This window comes from Leptodactylus fuscus, chromosome 8, assembly GCF_031893055.1.
Source record: "Leptodactylus fuscus isolate aLepFus1 chromosome 8, aLepFus1.hap2, whole genome shotgun sequence".
Lineage (NCBI taxonomy): Eukaryota > Metazoa > Chordata > Amphibia > Anura > Leptodactylidae > Leptodactylus > Leptodactylus fuscus.
This window is the reverse complement of record NC_134272.1, coordinates 77,953,198-77,966,736: the sequence shown is the minus strand read 5'-3', so window position 1 is coordinate 77,966,736 and position 13,539 is coordinate 77,953,198. Positions and strand designations below refer to the sequence as shown.

Sequence of the window (13,539 nt, the reverse complement as noted above, 5' to 3'; positions counted from 1 at the left end):
GAGGATGCTGGGGACCATAAGATGTACAAGGATGCCCAGGAGTGGTGAGACAAGGTGAGTATAACTGCACCCCACATGTTATACTCTGGGGTTAGAAGAGACCCCAAAGGTTTTTGTGGGTGATCGACCCAAAAAATTTTAAGGTCAAGTCCAGCTACCCATTACACGGCCTGACAAAATCGGCAAGTTCAGCCAACATCTAATGTGCCCTGCCAATTTTATTGCCTTTCAGGTTTTCAATTCTGCAAGAACTCAAACCTATGTAATACATAAGAGGCATTTAGAGACTGATTCTTCTCCTTTAAACACTTTAGGAAATTTTCTTAAACAAGGTAATGTTTAATGCATGGCACTTATCCATTCCAGGCGTTCCAATGTAAAAACGTCTTTATTTAAATGTAACTATTGAAATGCGGTAATCCCCGGTGAAACGCGCTCCTGTGGGCAGAGGATCGCTCTCAATAGGTATATTAAGCTGATGATTAATGTTCGCGCAGAGCTGACATTTTAAATGGTGTTTTTCCTGTAATGTTGATGAGACTTATTCCCTTCTGAAATGTCACCGTGAACAGTCAGCGCACGCACGGAAATATACATAAATACAGGTAAATAAATGAAGAACAGACAGCATTGTGTGCGAGATGAGATATAGGAAAGCATACAAACAGAAAAACATAGACTACAAAGGAGAAACGCAGCGAGCGCTTATTATCTACACCAATACCTTACTGCTATCTCTTTTGTGCAACTTTTTAGGTTTTAAAGGGATATTATGTAAGTCCCAAGTTATACCCTGTCTATGGGATGGGGATAACTATCTAATAGGTAGGGGTCTAATCACTGATCAGACAAATGGGGGTCTGTGTGATCCGTATGAATGGTACGGCAGGTCATACATGTGCAATGCCGAGCTGTTCATCCCCAAAAGATTGCCAAGAATAAGCCCCAGATATGCACAACCTACTTCTCCATCCATTCCAGTGACATAGGATCCCTGACTATCATCCCAGTGGATGATAGGTTTATGTGCTATTACATTATAATCTAATTATTGTCATCAAAGGACGTGACGCGCCCATGAAAACTCATTCAGATCAACACCATCCCCTGTATCTCGTGTTACTTCAGAAAGAATACTCACCACAAGCCGTAATTGAGGAGCTCAGAGGGGTGACTCCGGTGGGAAGGCCTCCTTTAGTTACCACTGATGCTACAGAAGGGGTGGAAGGCGAGGAAGAAGTCACTGACGATGAGTTGGATGTTGTTATCCTCTCTGCAGACTCCATGTCTGAAACAAAGCGTTGAAAAAAACAATAGTGAAAATATTTCAGTAAGGAAACCTAATAATAACTAAAACCTACACAATGTCCAAGAAAAAAACCTAGCCAAAAGACATTAGTAAAGGTGTCCATAGAAATAGAGGGGACGTAAGGGGCAACACGGTAGCTCAGTGGTTAGTACTGCAGCCTTGCAGCGCTCAGTCCTGGGTTTGAATCCTGACAGGAACAACATCTGCAAGGGGTTTGTATGTTCTTCCTGTGTTTGCATGGCTTTCCTCCCATTCTACAAAGAAATACTGATAGGGAAAAAAATGTACATTGTGAGCCCTATATGGGGCCCACATAAAAAAAAATATATATATAGAAATAGAGGGGACAGCATTGAGGAACAACACTGATATGCTGGTTCTGGTGACAATAACCTATCTATCTGCAGGGCTGGGGTGATATGCTGGTTCTGGTGACAGTAACCTATCTATCTGCAGGGCTGGGGTGAAATGCTGGTTCTGGTGACAGTAACCTATCTATCTGCAGGGCTGGGGTGATATGCTGGTTCTGGTGACACTAACCTATCTATCTGCAGGGCTGGGGTGATATGCTGGTTCTGGTGACAGTAACCTATCTATCTGCAGGGCTGGGGTGATATGCTGGTTCTGGTGACACTAACCTATCTATCTGCAGGGCTGGGGTGATATGCTGGTTCTGGTGACAGTAACCTATCTATCTGCAGGGCTGGGGTGATATGCTGGGTCTGGTGACACTAACCTATCTATCTGCAGGGCTGGGGTGATATGCTGGTTCTGGTGACACTAACCTATCTATCTGCAGGGCTGGGGTGAAATGCTGGTTCTGGTGACACACTCCCATTAAGTATTAGCAGAATGGATTCCGATTCATATGAAGTAAATCTATTTGGACAGTCACTGTCATCATACAAATTCTGCGGACGGGCCAATTCTTTCTTCATACCAAATGAAAACATATGTATGAATACACGTGACCAAAAAGCCAGAGGTAGATACAGGATATAGTAACCCTTACGATTTATCACGAACCTCCGTATCACATACCTAGATCATCCTCTACAACACTGTGACAATCTAATCACCAGCAAAAATGGAACAAACCAAACTGGACATGGAAGGAGTCTATTACATGAGTAGATAGAGATGGATATTCTTGAAGTGCTCATATTAGATGGGCAGATGATCTCCACGTATGTGGTCCATCTGTGTGTGGTCCTCTAAACCATTATCTCCATGGGCTTTGTATGTTCTGCTGTTTATATTCCTTATGCCTGTGTGTTTTTCCTCCAGATAATCCACTTTCCTCACGTACTTTTAAAACATACAGCACTTAGTTATTGGCTTCCTATGAAACCGTATTAGGTGTGAGCATAGCTGTATTAGGGAAATTACACCGTGATCCAGGAGAGGACACCGACCAATGTGATTGCATACAGAGAGGGAATATACGGAAGTAAATAACAGCTCCTTAGGACTACAGAACACCGGGTCATCCAATGTACCAATAATTTTATTTATTCATTTATTTGTCCATATACATACAGAAGCATTCTCTATTGTAGGCCAAAGCCAAATGTAAGGAGCTCATGTTAATAAGCTGGCCATCAAGTTTAGCCAAGAAAGTGGAAGAGACATGGACGATAGCAAGGGGAGGTAAAGCTCTGTCCCCATCATGTCTAGAGCCCATGACTCTCGAGGAGCTCCCAACTTATATCTCCAATAGATGGATGAGCTGTATCCCTCTGTGTATACACTAAAAGATGTGTAAAGGCTCTTGTCATTAAAAATAATATACAGTATGTATACATCTGGTATAAATCTGTCTACAGCCTATGGAATAGTATAGTCTACTTTGTTATTCCAAAATGTTTTATATATCTACACCAACATATACTGACACAACTGTGACCATAGGCCAGTCATTTACCCAACAGTCTATAAATGTGAGGTTAACGGCAATATCTTGGCAATGGACACAGAGATTCACAAAGGGAAAACACTGTATGATACAGGAGACACTAACCTATCTATCTGCAGTGCTAGGGTGATATGCTGGTTCTGGTGACACTAACCTATCTATCTGCAGTGCTAGGGTGATATGCTGGCTCTGGTGACACTAACCTATCTATCTGCAGGGCTGGGGTGATATGCTGGTTCTGGTGACACTAACCTATCTATCTGCAGGACTAGGGTGATATGCTGGCCTCACCAACCCCAGGCCTCACCCTGAACAATCGAGAGGTGAAGTTCCTGCTATACGCCGACGACCTCCTACTCCTGGCCCCCACCGAGAAAGACCTCCAAGAAAGCCTGTCAGTGCTGGAAAAATTCAGCACCACATGGGCCCTACCCATCAACCAGAAGAAGACCAAAATCATGGTATTTCAGAAGAAGGGCCACAATAAAGCCTCCACCACCCCACAATTCACACTGAACGGCTCCACACTGGAGAAAACCAACAGCTACACCTACCTGGGGCTGGAGCTCAGCCAATCAGGAAGCTTCAAAGCAGCAATAGAAACCCTGAAAGCAAAAGCCTGCAGAACCTTCTACGCCATCAGAAGACAACTGTACCACCTCAAACCACCGGTGAGGGTCTGGATGAAGATATTTGACGCTGTCATCTCCCCGATCCTTCTCTATGGCAGCGAGGTTTGGGGCCCAGCCACCTACCCAGACCAGTCAAGGTGGGATTCCAGCCCAACAGAGAACTTCCACCTGGAGTTCTGCAAATACCTGCTCCATGTCCATCGCAACACCACCAACATAGCCTGCAGGGCAGAGCTAGGCAGACTCCCCCTATGGCTCACCATACAGAAGAGGGCGCTAGCTTTCCAGGCACACATCCAGGGGAGCAAGCCCGACTCCTACCACCACCAAGCCTGGCTAAGCCACCCAAGCAAACCAGACATTCAACAACCAAACAGCAGACAACCACCAAACCAAAAACACCAACAGATGATAACCAAGGCCGAAATAAAGGCGACCACAGAGGCAAACAGAGAGCGGTACATTGAAGAATGGAGAAATGAAATAAATAACTCCAAGAAACTCACCGTGTACCAATCCCTACAAAGGGACTACACCATGGCCACCTACCTGGAGAGAATACGCCACCCCAAGCACAGACAGACCCTGAGCCGGTACAGACTGAGCGCCCACAACCTAGAGATAGAGACGGGGCGATACAGGCAGACGTACAAGCCACGGGAGAAGAGACTGTGCCAGCACTGTGACCAGGGGGCCCTAGAAGACGAGACCCACTTCCTGCTACACTGCACCAAATACTCAGCTGTGAGGGCCGTCTACTACCAAAGACTCTCTGCCCACATCCCAGACTTCATATCTGCAGACGAGAAGAGGAAACTCTACATCCTACTGGGAGAAGAAGAGGCCACTGTGGAGTTCGCTGCCCAATACGTGTCCAGCTGTCACCAAACAAGAGGAAGATGAGACTCCATGGACTGTTATATTTATCCCAAAACACCCGCCCCACCCACCCCCACCCCCACCTCCCCATATAGCAGCCACCAACTAAGAGGAAGTGAGACTCCACGGACTGTTATACCCCAAACCAACCGCCCTGCCCCACCCCACCTCTAACCCCCCCCCCATATAGCAGTCACCAACGAAGAGGAAGATGAGACTCCATGGACTGTTATAACCCAAACCCCCCCCCCCCCCCATACCCACCACCCACCCAACCCAACTCCCCCCCACCCACCCACCCACTTTACTAGCTTTGGCAATGCCAAATACCTATTCGGACGTGCCAATAAAGCATTTTTTGATTTGATTTGATTTGATTTGCTGGTTCTGGTGACACTAACCTATCTATCTACAGGGCTGGGGTGATATGCTGGGTCTGGTGACACTAACCTATCTATCTGCAGGGCTAGGGTGATATGCTGGTTCTGGTGACACTAACCTACCCATCTATCTATCTGTCTATCTATCTATCTATCTGGCTGGCAAGGGTTCTGTAGACACAGCCCTTTAAAAAACCTAGTAGCATATTGTATAATATCTATGACATGTGACAGTGGTTTATCCTGTGTGTGTTTTCTATCATACCACAAATCATGTACACACAGTAAGTGTTTTACTTCTGCAGTTTTAAGGGTTCTCACAGTCACAACTACCGTACACTATAATTTGCAGACTTTTTATATTGCAGTACACATTATCATTGCAGATATTTTCCCTTCGGGCTGCAATCGTTTTTTAACGGGGATGATACAAATGATGTTCTGTATATAAAGCAGGATACAGCTGTATCTACAGTATATAAACATGGTGTCCAGCAGCTGTTTATGCTATAGAGAACATTAACACATCCGTCATGCTGCCTGATAGCTCAACATATGGCTGCAGTGTGGAGAATTAAGAGACAGGACTCGGGAAGGTGAAATTAAACTTCCCATCCACAATAAATGCGCGTTCACCTTCTAAAGTCCTAGGAGCAAGCGGCAACTACCAAAACCATCAACGCAGGAATACGTGTTACTGATATGTATATAGATGCCTAGAATTCTTACTGTCAGTAACACGTATGCATGTAGATACCTGGAGATTTCACTATAGGTAACATGTACGTACTGTGGGGTAGCTCAGTAGTAGCAGTGGTGTGGACCCAGTCGGAGACAAGGACACAAAAACAGGTTTATTTACAAAAAACAGCAAAATAAATAAACTTTCACGCTAGGCACAGACGGAGCAAATACAGTAAAATACAGCCTTAACTTCAGACAAAAGAATGTCAAACAAAACCCTGCTCGTCCGAGCACTAACTAAGCCTTAATTTCAGACAAAAGAATGTCAAACAAAACCCTGCTCGTCCGAGCACTAACTAAACAGTAAGTTCTAACTGTTCGGGTGGCTTACTACCAACCACACAAGTAAACAAAAATGGCGCAATACAGTCTCACCAGACTCTCAGTCTATCAGGACAGACCCAGGCGCCTCCTCTCACTCCCAGGATCTGCCCTGAAATGCAGGCTCTGCAGACTTTTATGGCCTAGTAACCAGTCCAGGACACACACCTGGTAATATTCAGTCTTTGCCACACAAAATCTTAACATTTCAAAGTTTAAAGATTGCAAAAAAATTTTCACAACTGTCAGGGAAAATTGCAAAAAATGTCTGAAATTTAATAGCGTCGCCACAAACTTCATTTTTTCGGTGCAATTTCTTTCATGCGGCGTGCCATTTTTATCTACTCATTTCAGCTGCCTAATTTTATACCATATTTACAGGTTTGGGGTATCAGTTTTGTTACTTTTTTTTTTTTGCTGTGATTATTGTAAACAATGCGGCCGCTTTTAAAAACATTTTTAACAATAATAATAATAATAAAAAAATTTGAAATCCGACTTGTGCAAATGCATCCTCAGGAGAAAACGTAGCAATAAACTGCACCAATGTATCAATAAACTTCTCACGTTCCCAGATCAATAAGAGTCGGGGGTTTGTCGAGGAACTTTATTTTGCTGCTAAACCATAAAAATCAGTCAGTGCGTGTGGTTTAGCAGCTGTGTATATGTGGTTAATGTGTGAAGTGAATGTAAAGGGAAAAAATGTTCCTCAAAACCGCACCCCTCAAACCATAACCGCATAATAAAGGTCTCTGGGTTACGCTTAAGTTCTGCGCTCCGACACTTTGAGTAAGAGATGCAATTAATATTCGGCATTAGCGAACGCATGGGGCCCCATGCATTATTAATGTACTTAACTGGGATCTTCACTTATGAATCTGCTTAGGAAAGAGAAATTACATAACTAACAATTCCACAGCTGAAGTGTGAGAACGACGCCAAAAGACTGCAGGACAGCTGGGGCGAGCGACTACGCGAAGTCTACAGAAAGGAAGTCATCTGCAGGCAATGCTCTTAATACTTAGCGCTAGAATCTCTACTAGTCTTTATTAAAGGGACCTACTTTTTAATCACGTTTTTAAAGTTGTTTTTTTAAAAAATGTTCATTTTAAGATCTATATTTTCAAATACAATTCTAAAAATCATGCAGTTCTAACTCTGACCGCTAAGCCAAATAATATGCAGAGACCTCTTGTTTTCTGTAGAAGATTTCTTTGCAGCAGTCACCTCACTTACAGCACACTGATGATCACTGATATCATGTATATGTAGCCACAGAATCCACCAAAGTGTACAGGTTGAGCAATTTCTCCGCTGAGCCCAGTGGGGGTGGGGTGATATGTTGGGTGCTGGTGTTGGACTCCCTTTAATGGGTAAACAGAGCTCATGGTGGCCAGAAAGCGGTAAGGAGGTGGCACTTACAGAGGTAGTTAATCTCCATTTTATTTGTGATGATTGTGTCGTCTTCCAAAGTGCAGCCAAAGAGTTGTCGCCATAATGCCTATAGGACCTGAACCTCCAAAATGGCGCACAAACACAAGACTAGCTATACCACTGTGCAAGACCCAGCATTTGGCTGTGACTAGAGTCATATTGAGCATGTGCAGACTAAGGCTAGGGTCACATCTGCATTCAATTGCCGTTTGGGGATTCTGTTCCCCATTCCGCTTGAAAAATGTGAGCGGAAACCAGGCGGAGCCTGTTACAGTATATGGGGTCCGTGGCTTTCCACGGGTAGTTTCTTTTCAATACATACGTTAGCATAGCCACACCCCCTTTTCAATTAGCCCCACCCACATGTCAAACGAGGTGCATATACTGTTAGGAAGTGTCTAAGCCTGAGGCCCCACGTTGCAGATACGCAGCTTTTTTTGTTGCAGATTTTGTTGCGTTTTGTTGAGCCAAAGCCAGGAGTGGATTGAGCAGAAGGTAGAAGTATAAGAACTTCCTAGATACATTCCGAAGTTTGGCTCAAAAAAACGCAGCAAAATCTGCAACAAAAGAAGCTGTGTTTTTGCAACGTCGGGCCTCAGCCTTAAATACACTAAGGCCTCATTCACATCTGCATAGGTGATCCGATCGAGGAGTCCACGAGGAGTCCACGAGGAGTCCACGAGGAGTCCACAAGGAGTCCCCCCCCCCGAATGGACTACTGAACGCATTGGCAAGTGGTGTGCAGTGAAAGCACACAGACCCCATAGACCAGGGGTAGGGAACCTTTGGCTCTCCAGCTGCTGTGAAACTACAACTCCCAGCATGCTCCATTCACTTCCATGGGAGTTCCCAGAACAGCAGAGCCAGTATGCATGCTGGGAGTTGTAGTTTTGCAACAGCTGGAGAGCCGTACGTTCCCTACCCCTGCCATAGACTATAATGAGGGTCCGTGTGCTTTCCACACGAGTCAAGCGGACAGGAAAGTAGATCGTGAACTGCTTTTCTGTCTGTATGTTCTGTGCGGAGACCATGTGGAGCGCACACAGACCCCATTATAGTTTATGGGGTCCATGTGCTTTCACCGCCAATGTGTTCGGTAGTACTTTGGGGGGTCCCCATGCAGACCTCCCCGAACGGTTTACCGATTCAGATGTGAATCTGATATGCCTTACACTTATCTGGAGTAGAGATAAAGTTCCCATCCTGAGCGGTGGATCCTATCAAATCCCAACTACTACCTTACATGTCAGGTAGTCAGATACTGGAGCAGGGTGCATTGGGCCTGGGTGCTCCGCCAGGTGATAACAAGGTGAATGTGGACATTCTCCTTTAAGAGTCTGCATCACCTCCTTATCTTACAAACTCATCATTTCTTATGATTCAGTATAGTGATTGCTATTTCAGCACTTCTGCTCCATAAATCAGCAGACATTACCCGACCTGCCAGGATGTCCAGGAATATATCACATAGTCTAATACCTTATATATTTCTAGAGAGATTCTCAGAGTCATCGGCGGCTCGGAGTTGGTACCTTATAAAATGCCTTGGCAATCTGGTTGTTAACTCTGGTAATCCCTCCTGTTCCACAAGGATTACCTCCATGCTTTATTGTAAGTACACAGGACGACTGCCGAGAGCGGAGAGTCTGCGTCGCCCCCGTGCCCACAAAACACCCTTATCATTATGTAAAAATAACACTGTGCCCTTTCTCACAGTCAGTAGCCAAAAATAATTAGGGTCGGTAATTAAGCAAATCAGCCCATTATTGGAAGATTTCTCGGGAATGTGCTAGACGTTTCAGCGCCAGGCGTCACATTATTTTAGAAGGTCATCTATTTACAAAATGTGAGTAATGTATAGAAAAACTGGCGCTGCCATCGAGAGGGAGGGGGCAAAAACTTCTGCAGACATGTACAGACATTTATACCTATTTCAAGACTGGGTCTGTACATCGCTGAACGCACGCTGTGTCTCCTCCATCGCAGGTTTATTATTAGCTGTAGCCCTCGCCTGTCATAACGTCCAGCCTTTTTGCAGTTTCTTACTGCTGAATACACTTTATTTTTGTAAAAGTAGATTTGGGTACAGAACAAGCGGGTGATATTGGCAGGAATTAGTGTCCGACAGCTGCGAAGAAAGCAAATACAATGATGGGATGGATAATATGGATGCAGGAGATTAGGATTATTCATAGGGGGGACGTGTTATCACCATAGGTCAAAATTTTTGCAAAAATGACTGGGCTGTAAATTTGCTGCAATTGTGTATTATGTAAAAATGACTGGGCTATTGGCTATTTTTTGACAGGTCCCATACGGATGGATGGAGGAAACCTGCACAAGACCATCACCTTCATTCATCTGCAGAGACCCGCACAGATCAGACACTTGGGGCTTATTCACACATTCAATTTTAGCAGACGCGTGATGTTTGTGTTGATCATGGAGCACACGATCTGCGGCATCCCTGTATTGCTTGTGATATTCACAGACCCGTAGACATTAATGGGCATCTATGGCCAGCAAAGGACCACAACAGGGCATGTGTACATTTTGAACAGGCAATTTACAATCAATGGGTATATACAGCGAAGAACAGAGTCTTAACACTGAGTTTTTTGGCGTGGATTTTGATGCGGAATCCGCGTCAGAATCAGCGCTGAAAAAAGGCCTCCCAGTGACTTCAATGGGTTTCATTTTCCGTACGGAACACATTGAAGTCAATGGGAGGCGTTTTTTTCAGCACTGATTCTGACGCGGATTCCGCACCGGAATCAGCAACAAATTCCTCCGTTAAAATGGACCCTCTGACTACAGCCGCTAAGAGCAGTGGAGCCAATGGCCGAACCAGTGCAGGAATGGAGGAGAGGATGTGGGGAAGTAATATATATATATTTTATAGCCCCCTCCTGACTGCTTGTAACTTTGTTTTATCCTATACAATCTGGCTACATACACACGTCCACTAAAGGTGGAATAAGCCTTTGGGCCCCTTCACATGGCATAAGCGCTCTGCTCATTCCGAGCCGTACACGCGAGCGCTTCTAAACACTTCCCATTCACTTCAATGGGAGCGTTCGTAAAGCCGGCTTTACACGCGCTCCCATTGAAGTGAATGAGAAGTGTTTCGAAGCGCTCGCGTGTACGGCTCGGAATGAGCAGAGCGCTTACGCCGTGTGAAGGGGCCCTTTTTCTCGTACTCTGTGGATAGGGAATGATTTTCTTTAGCAGGCAAAACCCCTTTAGGCTAAAGCCCCACATAGCAAACTGCAGCCAAAAAGCACTGTGGAAGGGTCACACGGTGGCTCAGTGGTTAGCACTGCAGCCTTGCAGCTGGAGCCCTGGGTTCGAATCCTGCCAAGGGTAAAAAACCATCTGCAAGGAGATTGTATGTTCTCCCCGTGTTTGCGTGGATTTCCATCCCATATTCCAAAGACATACTGATAGGGAAAACAAAATGCACATTGTGGGACTCACAATCTACATAAATTTTTTTTAAAAAAAAGCACTGTGGAAAAGACCACGGCGGAAACATATTGCGATTTGATACGCAAGTGTTTTTGAAGTCGCAGCATTTTGCTGCAGATTTTTTTCTGCAATACGTGGATTGGACTAGCCAGAATCCTATCCACTTTGCAGTTACTGTAAAACGCAGCGTGGGCCCCGGCCTTAGTGATGTAGTTCACATTAATCCAAACCTATATAATAGTTTGGTTTATTTTTGGTTACTTTACCAGCAGTGTTATAGAATACGGTTGGGGTCTTCAGTCCCTGCAGTCTAAAAAGACTGCTGCACATTCTTCCAACCAGACTAGAAGGCCATATTCAGATGACGGAAATACAGACAATTTCCGTCATCCATATTTTAGCTGCAATACCTGGACTTCTGCTGAACCGGACTTCGCGCACCATAGACTCGGACTCGGAATTGCAACCCTAATATGGCTGCTAAGGTGATCTGTATTGCCCTGTCTTCTACAGAAAAACAAAAAAAAACATGAAGGAAACTGTGGTTAAATGTGAACGAGCCTTAGAGGTGATCTTGTCTAAAAATCTACTGAAAGATAATACAAAAGAATTAGCCTGACAAACTAATCAGAGCGAGGGCCGGAGAATTGACTGCGAGCGTGAGAAACACATCCGCACTGCCAATAAAAGAATGGATTATTCACTGTAAGGATAGATGGTGGAATTCACTACAAAGGGAGGGGGAAGGGGCACGAATGAAAGAGAAGCAGGACAAGAAATTGGATTTGACTATCAATTTTACATTGAATAATTAACAATAGAGAGACATGACAGCGAGATACGGGGCCGAGGAAGGACTTTTTCCCCCCTTTGTGGTGACAATGGCAGATGGCTCACTGGAGATTTTGCTTTGCTTTCCTCTTAATCAACATAACACATGTCTAATTAATTACAGGCCGAACTTATTGAACCCGCGTCCCTTTATAACCTCCGCACATCATGGCTTACATTTGTGGCTTTTTGGGGGCACTTTTTTTTTTTTTTTTTTTTTAAACACCAGATTAAAATGGATTGGATAAGAGAAGGAAGAATCCTGAACCTGTTGTAGAAAAAAAAATAATCACAAATAAGACAATTTTTAAAAAAATTTACAAAATTTTTTTTAATCCCAATTAGGTTAATGTCCAAGAATGTAAAAAAATTTTTTTAAAAAGTAAATTTTATTGGATACCATTTCATACTAGCTATTCATATTACATGTAAATCAACCATACGGGATAATTTCAGGGGGACTGGCAAGACATTTCATGGGTACGATGGTGTCCCATATCTATCAGGGAAAATTGAAGCTTTTTATTTAATAAGGGACCATGAATTCTAAAATAAATGAATTACATAGGCACAGAAATCTGGAACTAGAAAAAAAAGGACATGTCACCAGGTCTAAAAAGCCCAATGACATGCACCATCTGTTCGACACTGTCACCCTGAGCATTTTGGTGTTTTGTTTATCCAAATCCGTTCAGCTATTCCACAGATATAAGCCCTTTTAAGACTGATGCAAAGTAGGTTCTACTAGTCAACTGGGTGGTAACATTATGGTTCCTCTTGGGCAGGGTCTTTGTGTTCTGTATGCCATATGCCATCTAGTGTTACTGCCCACTTGGCTAACCTATCCTAATTTGCATCAACACTAAAAGGGCTTATATCTTTGGAATGGCTGAACAGATTTGGATAAACAAAACATGAAAATCGTCAGGGTGACCGCGCCGATCAGATGGGGTAGGTCAATAGACATGGCGATAAGGCCTCTTTATACTTAGTGAAAGTAATGTGACTGGTCTACCTTTTTTAGGTATAAAGTACATAAAATAGCTGAACTGTCAGTTTGCAAATCTGCTCATGCCTTGGGCCTCATTCACATTTGGTCCTGAGAGTGATGGGGGAAGCCACGTCACAATAGGGCCAAAATGCGCCTGCCACGACTGTCGCGGCTTCCGACAGTTGCGGCTTCCCCCTCTAGAATAGGTTCAAATAAATGGGCCTAGTCCGGAGGGTGCTGCCGTGAGACGGATGCCGGAGCTGAATCAACCACGGAGTCCACCTGAAGAAGGGCAGCTCGCTTCTTTTTGTTGCCGCTCACGTAAAAAAGTAAGCTAGCGATCTACATAGACCTCTATTGTGATGGGGCTGATTATGACGTGGATTCAGTGCCAAAATCCGCCCCCTCTTGCCCTGTGTGAACGATCCCTTAGTAGAGCTCTACATTTTATAGAATGGAAATGAGTGGGAAACCAAACGAAAATCGGAGCAAAAATTGGAAAGGCGCTCGATACATATATAGAAAAGTATTAGCACCCGCCTAATGACTACAAAGAAGTCAATGCACATCCGATAAATGCTACAGCAGAAATAGGGAATGTAATGCACTTTTTTTTTTCCTTGGACTGAGCGGGT

General features: G+C 44.2%; 1 protein-coding gene across 19 annotated transcripts in view; it reads right to left on the bottom strand.

Moving 5' to 3' along the window:
• BAZ2B (bromodomain adjacent to zinc finger domain 2B) overlaps positions 1 to 13,539 on the bottom strand; it is a 126,234-nt gene that overhangs the window by 82,924 nt on the left and 29,771 nt on the right. For all 19 annotated transcript variants that reach the window (XM_075284430.1, XM_075284429.1, XM_075284441.1 and 16 more), the window contains one exon: positions 1,142 to 1,288. In XM_075284430.1, coding sequence (XP_075140531.1) covers positions 1,142 to 1,286 — 145 coding nt within the window. In that variant the 5' untranslated portion in view covers positions 1,287 to 1,288. The remainder of the gene's footprint in view (positions 1 to 1,141; positions 1,289 to 13,539) is intronic.